The sequence below is a fragment of the Brassica oleracea genome, chromosome C8 (assembly GCF_000695525.1).
Source record: "Brassica oleracea var. oleracea cultivar TO1000 chromosome C8, BOL, whole genome shotgun sequence".
NCBI lineage: Eukaryota > Viridiplantae > Streptophyta > Magnoliopsida > Brassicales > Brassicaceae > Brassica > Brassica oleracea.
In genome coordinates, this window is record NC_027755.1 from 3597519 (window position 1) to 3613837 (window position 16319).

A 16319-nucleotide genomic window follows, 5' to 3' on the forward strand; every position below is an offset into this window, starting at 1 on the left:
GATAGCCAATGATCTGCCAACAATTACTTTTATCATGGCCCGTCTTGCCACAGTTAGAACACAGACGGTCCCTTGCTCTGGTTCCATATCCACCATTTGAGTTCTCTGTTTTCGCACCAAAACCAGACGAAAAGGAATCTCGTGTTTCTCCTAGCACTTCCTTGCGAGACACGAAACCAACAGCTTCTTGGTGCACGATCTCCCTAGACTTAGCTGAGTTTAACCTAGCCTCCTCTCTGATAACTTTAGCATAAACTTTACCAAGATCTGGCATATCGTCAGCCTCAATGATTGCTGTCACGACATTACCAAATCGCACTTCATCCAAACCCATGATAAACTGATGAACTCTCTCATCTTCACGTTCCTTCTCATACACGGCAGCCGCTGAGCAACTGCACGCTGGTGGTGGCTTATATGTCTGCAGCTCCTCCCACATCATGGCCAAGCGACCATAGTAGTCAATCACTGGTTGACCGTTTTGCCTACACGAAGCCAACTGCTTCATCAGTTGGTGAACTCGAACCTTGTTCCCCACTTCAAATCGTTTCTTCAAGTTTTCCCACAATTTGTGAGCCTCCGTGATGAATGTCACGGTTGATCTGACCCTTGGTTCCATAGAAGATCTAATCCACCCAACTATCATCGAGTTAACACTAAGCCACGATTCCAAATCAGAATGACCTTCTGCCGGTTTGGATAGAGTTCCATCGATGAACCCTATTTTCTTCTTTGCTCGAAGAGCATTCTCCATCTCCATGGCCCATTTGTTGTAATTATCCCCCTTCAGCTGAACCGAGGTTATCAACGCACCAGGATTATCTGATGAAAACAAAGAATAAGGTGATATCACTTTCGCCGTACTCTGTTTCACAGCCACTTGCTTCGTTTCTTCGTTGTCACTCATGACTTCTTAGTTTGATTAATCAGAAGCAATTTCTTATAATGATCTCTGCTCTGATACCATGTAAATCTAATAGAACTGCTTAAGTTTATTCATTCACGTATGACAGTATATATACAACTTCTCATAACCGACTTTGGTTAGAGATAACTCCTATCTCTAAATACATCATTATCTCAATACATAATTTGTTATCATTATCCACAACCTCCAATAGTTACTTCCGCTCCGTTAGTTGGTATCTGAATCCAGGAGCTTTAATTTTTAATTACGGCTCGATCCAAGGTCATCTCATACGATGACACATTGTAATTCTACAAACTTCATAATATCGCAAGCTATAACAACTGCCGTTGATGGCGTACTAGCAAAATATCGGCATGAGCACCAAGAGTTATTACGTGACTTCATTGGACATACTGCCAGTATTTTTATTGAACAGCAAAAACAACGTACTACTCAAATTTTTGAGGAGGACGAAGATGATGTTAGTGATTTGTTTGCAAAAAGAAATCACGACCATATACAACTTCATACCTTAGAGGATTGTCAAGATCAAGTCATGGACTTCACCGGCACGCCCATATATGATGTTTATGAAGATGAACGATGTACAACGCTCGGCTGTAATTTTTGCAGGGCCGCATCATAAATAAGACATGAAGTCACAAGGGGGAGATAAGTCTTCTCAAGATAACGTTCTGTTTCCAATATTTATTCAAGAGATCCATGATATGAATAGAAATTCGTTTCTTGATGGCAGCGAATTGGGGAGATATTACAAAAACCTTGCAGATGGTGTTCCTGATGGTGAAGAATTTCTAGATCGTCACTACTACAGAGACCCACTTTTCTATGAAGAAGAAACTTAAGGCTATGTTCACATACAAGTGAAACACAGCGACATATGAATTATGGTTTCGGAGAAAAGGATTGTCCGCAACACTTGCCTCGTAAGCCACCTGATCATGATCAAAATAAAGAACACTCATATGTAGGTCCTTTTGAAACACAAGAAAGAAGAAGCATTGGCTCTACGTATACGAAGTTGTTAGAAGAAACGGGGAGTGTTCTAAATTTGGACCATGGTCAACAATCAAAGTAGACTATCTCTCATGGAGAAACATGCATTGGAGTACAAGACCACTTATCTTAGGGAAGCTCTTGCCTTGGAGAAAGAGAAAAACAGGAATTTGGAGCATGAACTAAACCAAACGCATAAACAAATCCGTATGTTAAACAAAGGACTTTAGACAAGATTCTAAGCATGGGAAGAACAGAGAAATCAACAATTGGTCTTGGTTATCTGGGAGATCCATCAAGTTCACAAACGGTTTTTGTGCATGGAAGGTCTGTTGAAAAAAATAAAACAAGGTCTGATTTAGATGACGAGAGTTATGTTGCCATGAGTGCTCCGTTGGAATGGTTAGACGCACAAAAATGTTCTAAAACAGAGAATGGGTTGCATAGTTTCATCGGTGCTAGTCGAACAACCGGTACGAGGGACATAAATCTAACTACAGGGACATCTCTTTGTGGCACGTCCTTGGGTGCACATATTATATGCTTTGAACTTCCATGGACATATGGTAGACGCACATCTTGTGATAGCTTTGGAAATACATATGGTTTTGCATTCGGAGGAAAACATATTAATTTATTTCCTACGGAAGAGACAATGGATCCAGTGGTACCAAAAGAGGAATATCTTAGTCTGTATTCTCCACTCTGTCTATACAACTCGGCAACGGTTCCGACCAGAGGCTAAGTTGTTTGGAGATGTTCAGTTTATGGACGTCATGTAGTATTTCCCATGAGTTAATACTTTTCTTAAGTATTACTCAACAGCATCCTTACAAAATTTTCTCATTCTTGGAACTGTGTTGGATGTGTCTTCTTTTCACCATTGCCACTTATGTGCTCTCATGCATCCTGACCATTTTTTGTGGGAAAAGGCAATCAGACGATACAAGTAAAGTGGTTACGTCTTATGGGAAGTGAGGTTATGTACGTGGGATATTTAATGGTCATTGTTGAAAATAAGCATGTGAAAATCCAAATTATCATTTTCACTAAATGTCTTGCGCTCCATTTTGGTTCCGGTTGATCTATGACATATTATGTTGTTTAGGGGCATGTCCTGTGAAGGTGTTAGAGATTTCAGAGTGTGGAGGTTCTTTTCAAGAGCTGAAACAGATGAGACATTTCTCGGGCAAGTTGTAATGTCTTGAAACTGTGAAAGTTGGTTTTAACTCAGACAACAACAACCGTGAGTTTTTGTGGGCTAACCTGCTTGCTCTCCCCCGAGTTTCAGCAAAGTGCAACCTCCATTTCATATGATTTTTTTTCTTTCTTTTATCTTTTCTCGATTTGGTGTGCTACTGTGAATGTAACTTTAACATGAATATTTGATTTATATCATAAAATTTGTTCCTGAAGATTCATATATATAAGTGATTCTTCCTCATAGTTTACAAGCTATTGCAAGGGATCCTCAGAGCGTCTTTTCTCAAAGCTCAATGAGATGGTTCTGCTGAGAAGAGGAGCATCAAATTTGAGTTTTGAAAACAATGGTAAGTGAGGGACATTTTGTATGAAAATGCGAAAGGTGATTTGTAAGCAAACATAGTCAAATTCGAAAGTTGAGCTTCTACACCACCACACACACGTGAATGGTAGCTGGTAACCTTTATAAAGATGGACTAAGAAGTTTATAGTACCAAGGCCAAAAATTCCCAGGTTTAACCCAAATCTAAGTTGAATTCATCTATATATGCAGATGCATGTGACTAAAAAAAGCAGTCTGTTATGAATCTGTACATATATCTATTAGCTTTCAGTGTATGTGTCACGAAAATCAGTAAAAAAACTGAGAAAAGGTGGAAACTTTAATAGAAGAGAAAGAGAACAAGCTATGCTTTTATGGACAAATGTGTTTGGGGGAAGTGAGTTTCTGATTGAGGAATGACTTAGTGCAGCGGGGAATTTTATGCCCATGTGGAGATGCTGGTGGTGGCAGATACGCAAGTAATGGCCTCGGATGATAAAATGCAAAAATAGAATCAAAACAAGAACAAAGGGCCAAGAACTTTCCTAAGACTATCTCAAATGTAATTTGCTATGTTTTCATTAAAGAAGAACTCTACAGTAGATGAAATTAGTTATAAAGTATTTCTCTAAATTAGCAATTTCTAAATAGAGAATAAAAATAAAGGAATTAATGTTGTTATTTCTTTGCGCATAGGAGTACTCCGAAGGATATGGACATCATCGCGTTTCCATGGATTCTTTGGCATTTATGGAAGGCGAGAAATGGGTTGGCCTTTGAGAGGATTCATTATTCCTCTGTATCTGTATTAGCAAAAGCAAAGGATGAAGCAATTGTTTGGCTTGAGATCAACTACCCAGGAGCAGGGGAATTTCAATATTCATCGATCAGTCAAAGTGATCTTATCCCTTAGGCTGTTATGGTCTGTACTCTTGTGAACATCCATGGGTTTTTTCTGAAGTGAATTAAAACAGCGTTTAGAAAAAATGAAGAAGAACCATAAACGGTTATGTTTATCGGTTATGAATAAACAGTCATGAATAAGTTATAAGGAAAATGCATATCTGTTGGAATTAAGTAAGATTGCTATTATTAATAGATAGAAGAAAAATATTTTAGGAAAAAAAAATAGATAGTTTGGAGTAGTCTTGTCTATTCTCTAAAAATAGATAGCTTGGAGTAATTCTAAGAACTTAACATTTAGAAAATTATTAATAATGATGCTCTTGTGTATCTATTCTATTAAAATAGCAGTGTGACCCATTGATAAAAGTATGGTCCAACTATTATTTCTTTTATCTTTATCATTATTTAGAATATTATTTATTATGTTTTATGCCATTAGACCTATATTTAAATTACCAATTGAAAAGACCTAAAAAGATGTAAAACAAAAAATATACCCGCCCTTTTTTCGTCATGGCGTTTGGTGAAGTCTCGCATGACTTCATTGTCTCAACACTTTAGTTCATGCAAAATACACAATGCTCGTTATTTATCACTTTTCTAGTTGTCTCTAATGCGCTTTATTGACTTTAGATCGATTTTAAAGAAACCAGTTTGGTTTGAAAAATTATTTCACAAGCTCATAAAAATTCATTTTCCCACTTGGCATACCAAATCTGAAAACAAACACTGTATTTTCGAAGATTTGGTAGAACCAATAGATGTATACATCTCTGGAGGAGTGTGATAGAAGAGCCAACAAGAATCGCCAAAATCATACCCAACAGTTGGAAACATGTTGGGTTCCCAGGAGCTTCGATGAAAATAATTACATCCTCTAAGTGGCCCTCCTCTAAGCTTGGTATACCGGTTTCCACATTAACAACCTTATGAAACAAACATATTAGTGATGGCCTAACTCACACCCAAAATCTAGTTCAAGAGTGGAGGATTGCCCATACATATATATATAGCCCAAGGACAATGTCACCACACGATGTGGGACTTTAATAGGCCCCTCGAGATATGGGTGGGTAACGGTCCCATGGAAACAGTCTAAGCCCAACATCTCGGAAATACCACAGCAATATGGGCCATTTTTACAGGCTACATTAGTAGAAAACTGGTTATATGGAAAATCATATGCTGGCCTAAACCGGGCTCTGATACCATATTAGTGATGCGCCTAACTCACACCCAAAAGCTAGCTCAATAGTGGAAGATTGCCCATACACATATATTGCCCAAGGACCATGTCACCACACAATGTGGGACTTTAATAAAACAAAATCAACCTGTAGCCTTAAAATCTATGAACCCATCAATGAGATGGTTTCGTTGAGAACAAAAGGTAAATCAAGTTTCAGTTTTGAAAACAAAGTTTAATGAGAGATGTATCAAAATGCAAAATATATCCTATGAATCGAACCGAAACAAAATTGAGTTGAATAAATGAATTGCTTTCGAATATCCAAAATATAATTTATATACGTAAAAATATTACTTATATTAAGTTTTAAATAATCATATATCAAAATAATACAACTTATAGACCAAAAACTTCTGTTTGTAAATATATATTATGATTCAAAATTTAATTACTCTAAAAAATTTGAATTATGAGAAGTTTTATAATCTTAATAGTATGAATGTGAAATATTTGATCCGAACAATCCAAATTACTCAATATTTTTTTAAAATTATCTAAAATTATACAATAAAAAAAGAATCAGCCCGAAATCAAATCAGATATTACAATTTACATTAGATCCAAACATTTTGGGTATTACAACTGGAAATCATAAATCAAACCATAATGAGACCGCGAACCTGGAGTGATAAAATGGATAAACCAACCCAAACTAAACCATATCCAAATTGTTTTAAGTTTATATGGGTTATGGATGGATTGGGTAAATCCATAGCTCATTTATGTTAATAACTTAATAGTTTTAACAGTTAACACATGAATAATAATATTATAGTTTAAATGGTTATCAAATAAAAATATTATTTGGGGGCTGAAAATAAAAATATTGCTTAGGGTTTGGAAAACACGGTATCAAGGTTCTGATGGAAAATGCAATTTTGCTATTTGGCCGAAACAAACAATTTTGTGATTTAACTGAGAAAAATGTATCTAACGGTTAGGAGGAATAATCAGATTTTGTGAATTTGGCAAAAAAACAAATTTTTGCGGTTGGTTTTGGGGGGCACAATTTATGATTTTTGATGGAAAATACGATTATGCAGTTTTGGCGGGAAAACTCAATTTTACATAATTGTCGAGAAAATGAGATTTTACGATTTTGGATGGAAACATAATGTTGTGGTAAAACGTGATTTTGGGGTTTTGACGGGGAAACATGATTTTACGGTTTTGGCGGAAATCACAATTTTGCAGTTTTGACAAGAAAATATAATTCTACGGTTTTGACGGAAAAATACAATTTTACGATACTAACGGGGAAATATGATTTTACGGTTTTGACGAGAAAGTTCAATTTATAATTTTGAAGGAAAAACTTAATTTTATGGTTTTGGCGACAAACATGATTAAAATTGGCTTATTAAAAATAACATATAATATTTATATATTTGAGAAATTGGGTTTTAAAAAATATAAGAGGAGTCGGGTTGGATTTCGTTTATTAAAATTGATTTAGATATATGAGAAAATAAGTAAAAAATTGGTTTAGTGAAATTTGTTTAAGATTTTAGTTTGGTTATTTTGTATATTTGATTTGAGTTTGTGTTAGTTATAAATTTTTATTGGTTTGGCTCATTGACCATATTGCAATCCAAAACATTTTAATCCAATCTAATAAATGAATAATAATATTAAAGTTCAAATGGTTATTAACTAAAAAAAATATTTCGTGGACAGAAAATAAAAATATTTCTTATATATTGGAAAAACATGGCTTTATTATTTTGATGGAAAATACAATTTTGCTATTTTTTTGGCAAAAATGTATTTTGTGATTTAGGACCCGACTGGTTTAAACGCATCGGTTGCGGCTGCGGGTGCGGGTGCGGAAGTTTACAGTTGCGGGTGCGGAAGTTTGCGGATGCGGGTGGTTGCGGTTTCAAGTGTTATTAAGCGTTTTATATGACTGATACAACGTTTGAAAATTGTTGCGCTTGCGGGATATTTGTGACTCGTTGATTATAAGATATTATAGCGGTTTAATAATAAATTACCCACATCAACATATTATAACATTAAAAAAATATAAAAAAACATACTATTGTAATAAAATACAATAATTATCAACATAATATGACTAATAAAAATATTAGGTTTATTTATAAAAAATTCAAATTAGTTGAAAGTTATAATTTTAATAAAATTTGTTTTAAAGATTTATATTAAAAAATTAAAAAATTATTTTATTTCGTTTTATATATGTGTGTATAGAAATGTTTAAAAATTCTAATAAATAGTTAGTTTAAAGTTTTTATAAAGCAACTTATGATACTGTTTGTGAATTTTAATTAATATATAAAATATATATATATTTTATTTATAATATTTTCATTTAAAATTTTAAAATAATTTTGAAAATAATTTTATATTTATTTTTCCACCCGCAACCGCAAACGCTAGCTGGAACCAGCTTTTGATTTTAAGAGGTTCGGAGCGGTTTGGAGCGGTTTGTATGATTGTTTCAAAACATTGTCAACCGTTACCAGCCGCAAAAGCTGCGTTTGAGGGTCGTAGCGGAAAAATCAGTCAGACCCTTAAGTGAGAAGACTGTAGTTAAAAATTTGGCAGACGAAAGAGATTTTTCAGATTTGGCGGAGAAACGAGATTTTGTGGTTTTGGCGGAAACACAATTTTTGGTCTTGGCAAAAAATATGATTATTTAGTTTTGGCGTAAAAACTAAATTTTACATATTTTTCCAGAAAATGAGATTTAATGGTTTTGACGGGAAAACGTGATTTTGTGGTTTTGACGAGAAGATACGATTTTATAGTTTCAGAAGGAAAACACGATTTTGTTGATTTGCAGGAAAACATGATTTTAAGATTTCTACGGTAAAATATGATTTTGCGGTTTTGGCAGAAACATTCAATTGACAATTTTGATGGAAAACTTGATTTTATGGTTTTTGCAAAACAAAATATGATTAAAATTGGCTAATTAGAAAACCAACATATAATATTTATAAATTTGAAAATTGAGTTTTGACAAATAAAAATATATGAGAAAGTAGTTTTGATTTAGTTCATTTAAATTGATTTAGATATATGAGAAAATAAATATAATCTTGGTCTAGTAAAATTGGTTTAAAATTTTGGTTTGGTTACTTTTTTTTTAGATTTAATTTGAGTTTGTGTTAGTTATAAACTTTGATTGGTCTCGTTGTGAATAACTCATTATTTATTCAAATCGAGACTATTTTAACTCAATACAATAAATCTATGAACTCATTTTAACCATTAATCTATTAGTATCCAATTTTTATATTCAAATTAAATATCAAATTGGTTTTTCTCTTCTCTCATCTCTATCTTTTACAGAGATTAACCAAACTTTTGTTTTTTTGTTCTGATCTTTGATCATATTTTGTTTCTGGTTAGCCGATTTTAGCTTCTGATTAACGGACTCCTTCTTTGGTATAGGCGATTGTGTTGTGTAATCGACTCAAATATGAACTTTTCTTAATAGTTCTTATCTTCATCTATGTGTCTGAGTTGATAATAAAACTGCAATTATAGTTGGAGCTCCTTTTTAAGAATCTCTTTTGTGAAACATCGTCAGAATCCCGCTTAGCTCCGGTTGGTTTATCTACATCAGAGGATATTCATCGATTCACCTTTTGGAAGTCAGTCTTTACCTCCACAGTCGTGGCCGATTGTCGGTTCATGGGTGAAGCTTTCCTACCGGAGATGATGATGATGAAGATGGATCAAGCTATGATTGATTCAAAAGATTTTCAGTAGACTTGGCATTCTCGTTAATGATTCTCCTTATGAATCAATTGAGTAATCCCATAGTAATAAACTGAAAATGTTCGATGCTCAAATCTGTGGCGGCGGTTACAGACGAAAGAGAATTCTGGCGAAACTAGATAAATCTGGCGACATGGACGTTCAGAGGCAGAGCCGTTGTGCCAGAAACTCTCTCCTTATGAAGCAACGTGTCACCAAGCGTGGAGGAGATTTGATGCGTGGCGGATTAACAGACCTTTTAATTGGATCAATTATTGGACTTTTTCGGTTGTAATCGGGTTGGGTTGCATTTATTTATGTTTCTCAATGTAATAGTCCATTAGGTTTTCTATCAATTGAATAATTGACAAAAAAAAAAATCTAATTTTTCTATCGATTAAGATCCATAGTTTGAATTGGGCTGGATTAACCCATTTTTATCTATTTTGACATCCCTACACAGATCAAAAGAATCCAACCAATAAGAATGAACCAAAATTGAATCGAAAACTAATAGCCAAACCTAGTTTTTGTTTTTTGTTTTTTGTTTTTGCGCACTTCCAAATTTAGTCAGTTGGATGACTTCGTGGTGATTGATATACAATGTTGACAAAACTGGGAAAAGAAATTACAACTGAAAGTGGAAACTACCAATTAGCCGACAGAAAAAAAAGGAAACTATTAACAATATATCTGGAATGCAATCAATCTCCTTCGTCTCCTCCTGCGTGTGAGTTTGTCTCAAATCCTCTTCCTGAATCGCCCTCTCCTTCAATTCGAATTGATCATCTTTGTGAGTAGCCCTAATCGAGATTTAGGTATAAGCCTAATTGATTTGGTATGGATTTGATCAGCAATTTGCCAGATGAGATTCTTGGGAAAATCCTCTCTCTAATTCCTACAAAAGTGGCTGCTTCCACATCGGTTCTGTCCAAGAGGTGGAGGAATCTGCTGGGTCTTATCGACAGCCTTTGCTTTGATGAGTCAGAAGAAGCAGCAAGTGGTTCACATCGCTTCTTTGATTTCGTAGACAAGACTTTTGCGCTGTTAAGCGAATCTCCCATCATCAAGAAACTCTCTCTCTCTCATATTCCTACTAGTGGCAGTGACGATGATAACTCTCGTGTCAGCCGTTGGATTTGGACTGCGCTGGAACGCGGTTTATCGGAGCTACACCTGCACGCCACCCCCACGCTGTCACGGTGTTTATCTATCGAGAGAGCTGTTCACGAGCAACACACTGGTGAAGCTCACACTCTCAGGTGAATATGCTCTTGAAGTCAATTGTGTTTTTCTTCCAGCGCTCAAATCGATTTCTCTCTTATCAAATTGGCTTGATGGGCCCAACTATGGTCGGCTCCTCGATGGCTGCCCTGTCCTGGAAGACTTACTCATAACTGAAACTCATCGTTGGGCTCTGCCATGCTGCGCATCTTTCGTGGAAAGTGCATCCCTCAGGCGGCTTGTGATTACTGTTAAGCTTTCGGATACTGAAGACACCTCTGTTTTTTTAAAAGCACCAAGTCTTGTGCTCCTTGACTATTCTGGTTATGTCACCAACGTGTATGATTTTGTCGATTTGGATATGCTCGTCGAAGCCAGGCTGAATCTCATGTTATGGGATTCAAGCGTCTATGATGAGCATCATGATTATTATGATTGTCACAATAATTGTTATTATGATGCTGGACGGCCGGAAGGTATATCTGCTGATATTACACGTTTAGTTGCGGGTATAAGCAACATTACGACCCTTCACTTGTCTCCTGAGTCTCTTGAGGTCAGAGTTTTATTCTACTTATTTTTTTTGTTTTTGGTTTGTGGAGCTAGCAACTTATATGTGATGATCATATATATATATGTCAGTTGTTTCATCTCTGCTGTGAGTCCATACCCGTGTTCAACAACCTCCTTACTTTATCTATAGAGAGTGACAAGGCCCATGGTTGGCAAGCGATGCCTCTTCTGCTCGAGAGTTGTCCAAATCTACACACTTTAGTCATCAAGGTATTTACTTTCACTAATATTGTGTTTTCTGTTGTGGTTGTTGTTTCCCATTATACAATGTCAAATTGGTCTCTCTTGATTTCAGGGTCTTGTGCACAGAGTAACAAATAGATGCGGAGATGCATGCCCTTGCGGCCCTGACGAGCATAAGAATAAGAAGAGGAGAATGGTAAAGGATGAGGAAGAAATTTGTTGTTTATCGACATGTCATGTGTAGGTGCTAGGGATTTCAGAGTATGGAGGTTCTTTTCAAGAGCTTAAACAGATGAGACATTTCTTGGGCAAGTTGGAATGTCTTGAAACCGTGAAAGTTTGTGTTGACGCAGAAGAGAATAACAACAACTGTGAAGTCTTGCGAGCTAATCTGCTGTCCCTCCCAAGACTTTCATCCAAGTGCAACATCATGTTCATCTAATTTTGCAGTGACACAGCGATTCCAGCCGTTGTCGAAACTCTAAAGACCAATGAACCGTTCGCTAGGAACCTTAGTCTTCCCATGTATGTGTGTGATCTTTCTGTCCATATGCAGTTGTTTGTAGTAGAACCAACATTGTCTTTGCCCACAAACCTATTTCCTTTGGTATCTGGACGATGGCATCAATGAACAAATTGATGAACTCTTTGCCTTTGACTGAAGTATTGTTGATACTTTTACGTTTATTTTTTCTGTTGATGTAGGAGCAAGCAATTCCACTTGAAATAAGAAGTTACAGAATTTTTCAGTCACTGCCTTACTCGTTTAAATATCAAATGAATCAGTTAAAAATGGGCATATATAATTATAGATTATATGTGTACTCTTGACAGATCGTACTAATTGACCAGAATTTGTCAACGCATACACGGAAAGCTCACAACACCAATATGAATGGTTTCCACTTTTTTTAGTCACACACTATCTGTCAGGTGTGAAAAAACAGAACCTTAAAGGCTTAAACGGTTATTTTGTTCTCTGACTTAACAAGACACGTAGATGCTCATTTTGGCGCTTTAAAAGTACATAACTATTTTGTGGAAGAATGGTTGCAGAAACATCTTCTATTGATTTTGTAAGAACTAGGCAAAGATTTTTCCATCGCATTCACTCGGACAAGAGTATTGGTGGATCTAGACGATCATTTTTATCAAAGTAGAAGGTTAGTTTTGATTATCTCGTTGGGTTAAAATTTTAAACCCTATAACGAAATAGCCAATTTAATATGTGCAAATGGACAGGGTCCTAAAATTTTGCTTAACTTCTCTTACAAAAAAAGTACCCAAAATTTAGAAGAAAAAAAATATCTCTGGAAACGTAACATAACAGCGGGTGAAGAAGAACAGTCTGAAACAAAAAATTAGGTTTTGTCCTTTTGACGAAGGAGAACAGTGATTGTTTAAACATGCGAGGCCTTTGATTGGTAGAGCATTAGCATTATGCTCTACATTATCCAATCAACAATTGTTAGAAAAGCATTTAGAGAAGCATTTACTAAATGCAAATGCTCTCCAAATGCTCTTTGGCCAATGCGAGAAAATGCTCTCAATTGAAGCTTTTAGAAGAGCATTTGCATACATAATTTATAAAATTAAGGAAAATATATAATTAATTCTTTTATTTTATTTTATAATATCATAAAATTATTTTTATATCCCAAAAATAAAATTTTGATTTCTAAAATTAATTTATAATAAAAATAGTTTTTAAATAGTTTTTCACATTTAAAATATATAATTTAATTTATATATTTAATTTATTTTAAAAGTGAAAATATTATTTTAAAATATAGATATTTTAAATAAAAATTTTATTTTTAAATAATATTTTCGATATAAACATAATTTTTAAATTTTTAAATAAAATAAATTAATTTTATATCTTTTTAATTTTATATGTTAATATATTTATATATATATATATATATATTCATTAAAAATAATATATTAATATATTAATTAAAAATAAAATATATTATATATTAATTTTTATAATAATTTTAAATAGCATATTTTTTACCAATCATCGTATTAAACAGTTTAGCAAAAGCATACAGTTCCTGAAGCATACTGCTTCTATAGCATACTGCTACTGCTAATGCTAATGCTCTGCCAATCAGGGCCTTTAAAGGGCTCATATTTGTTTTTGTTTGTAACACCAAAAGGGCCCATATTTAAACGAGGTTTTAAAATGGACCTAAAACGTTTGTGATCTTTTCTAACTATAGCACCCGGGTCTCTCATAAGTTTGAGCCGGGCCTTTTATAGATGATGCCTCTACATAAAAACTAAATATTTCAAAAGCCCATGTTTGTAGAATTGATTAAATATTTTACCAAATTAATCCACTTACTACATTCTTGAATTGAAAAGACCTTAAATCTGCAACTGATTAGGAAACGAACCTGAAACAAAAATAAATATACTCCAAACAGAAAACTGAATACCTAGAACTAAACATATTAATGAACAAACCTAAGGGTTAATAAATTTAAAAACATAAAATAAAAGAATTAAATATTATTTATTCCTTTATGAATAGAAGAAACAAATAGTATCTATTTTAGAAAAAAATAAAGATAGGTTGGAGTAGTCTTGTCTTTAAATGTTATTATAAAAATGAATATATATGTAAGTTGGAGATGATTTTAAACATTAAACCTCAAATTACTTATAACATCCACGTTTGTAGCTCTAAGAAAGCTTTTTCACTCAAAAATAATAACAAAGAAACAAAAAGTATGAAAAACGATGTAGAAAATTGGAGAATAATTTATTTTTGAAAGGTTATAAGAAAGTGAGAGACTAACTTGCCATTTGTTATTTGTTAAATAGAATAATTATTCAAGTGGATTACGGATTTGATTAGGTTTTGGTGGAGAAGGAATCTATTAGGTTTCGCTGGTGAAGAATTTGACTAGGTTTTTGTGGTGAAGGATTTGATCAGGTTTGAAGATGTTATCAATGATGTTTCGCGCTTAGATTAGATTTTTCTGTCATTGAGGAAATTGAAATCCCACTGCACAACGAATGTACACATGTCTTCGAAGTTACTGAGATATTTGAATTGGCCGTTGATGGCCTCTCCGAAGACATGTACGTTACACCGTTTAAGGTTGATAAGGTATAAACAACCTGGCGCAGCGTATCAACGGTAACTCAGTTCAAATCTAAAGATTTAGGTTAAATCTTTAGAGACCTGACTTCTTGAATAGAAGAATTGAATCAAATTCGATGCAAGGCTCTCGTATTAATGACAAAATCAAATCAATGCAAGGCTTTAGAGAAAACTCTAGTTTATTAACTTTCAAAAACTAAGTAATAGAATTACATAATGATGCCTTTATATAAGGTCTTAGGGTCGGTTAATGATAATTTTCCCTTATAGAAATAGGAAACTAGGAACATAATGAAAATCAAAACACGAAACAAAAAGGAAATCCAAATCTTAACAAGAACGTTTCTTGGCAGGAAAGCTATCAAGATGCTACATCAGGTCCCCCGGGATTAGAAAGATTCGACCCCGAATCAGACAACGGATCAGGAGAAACATAGCGTGATAAATAGCGAACGTTGAAAACATCTGATGTCGTGATATGAGCAGGCAGTTGAAGACGATAGGGGTTGTCGTTGATACGTTCAAGAACTTCAAGAGGACCGATCTTCTTAGCTTTTAGCTTATTGTAAGAATGAGCCGGCATCCCGTCTTTAGTTAAAAATTCCCACACTTGATCTCCTACTTCGAATACAACACGATGACGATGAGCATCAGCCGCATTCTTGTAGGTAGCCGCAGACGTTTGTAAGTTGGAGACCACTTGGTCATGGACTGCATTAATATCGCCGATAAAGTCAGCAGCAACACCATGGCGCCTAGTGAGATCAGGCAAGACAGTAAGATCGAGAGGTCCACGCGGGATCATGCCATAAACTACCTGAAAAGAACTAAAACCTGAACTCCTATTCAAAGCGTGGTTGTGAGCAAATTCTGCTTGGGGAATTTTTGAATCCCACGATTTGATGGAGTCACCCACAAGGCAACGGAGCAAATTTCCCAAGGAACGGTTAGTGACTTCAGTCTGGCCATCAGTTTGGGGATGGTAAGCTGAACTCATATCAAGGTTGGTGCCTAACATCTTTCAAAGGGAACGCCAAAAGTGACCTAAGAAACGAGAATCTCGGTCTGAAACGATAGATGTGGGCAAGCCATGGAGACGATAAACTTCACGGAAGAACAAAACAGCAACCTGAAGTGCGTCTGAAGTCTTCTTACAAGGGATGAAGTGCACTATTTTGGAGAAACGATCGACCACCACAAATATAGAGTCGAAGCCTTTTTGAGTACGAGGAAGTCCCATAACAAAATCCATACTGATATCAGTCCAAGGCTGAGTAGGGATAGGAAGAGGCAAATAAGAGGCCAGCATTGGTGGCATGACCCTTCGAACGTTAGCACACTACACACCTTTCCACAAATCTTTCAACATCGCGACGCAGGGTTGGCCAGTAGTATGAACGTGCAAGGAGATGCAGAGTTCGGTCACGACTAACATGACCCTCTCCATGTGTTTCAGAAATAAGCTGCAGACGAAGACTGCAGTCCGGAATACAAAGACTTACTCCACGAAACAAGAAACCATCGTTTAGTGTATAATCTCGCGAGGATCCAGCTTGCACATCCGTGAGCACACTGCCAAAGAAAGGATCAGATGGGTATAACTCGGAAAACGTTCCAAAACCAGGGACAGAGACATGTAACACCGAAAGGAGGGCACGGCGTCGACTTAAGGCATCTGCGACACGGTTTGAAACACCAGAAGTATGCTTAATCACAAATGTGAACTGCTGAAAATACGACACCCAAGAGGCATGACGTGCAGAGACTTTATCTTGACTGCTGAGATGTTTTAATGCGTCAAGATCAGTAAACAACACAAATTCTTTATGACAAAGATAATGACGCCAATGTTTGACGACTTGGACAACGGCATAGAACTCGACAT

The 16319-nt window shown here is 35.3% G+C and overlaps 1 protein-coding gene across 1 annotated transcript; it reads left to right on the top strand.

Annotated features, from left to right (window-relative positions):
- The first annotated feature begins 9994 nt into the window (after window positions 1-9994).
- Window positions 9995-12003, top strand: LOC106307881 (F-box/LRR-repeat protein At1g48400). The gene is given in 5 exon segments (XM_013744967.1): window positions 9995-10066; window positions 10191-10527; window positions 10529-11116; window positions 11203-11343; window positions 11429-12003. Coding segments are annotated over 5 exon segments (1428 nt in total). The 5' UTR covers window positions 9995-10034; the 3' UTR covers window positions 11759-12003.
- Window positions 12004-16319: the final 4316 nt, after the last annotated feature.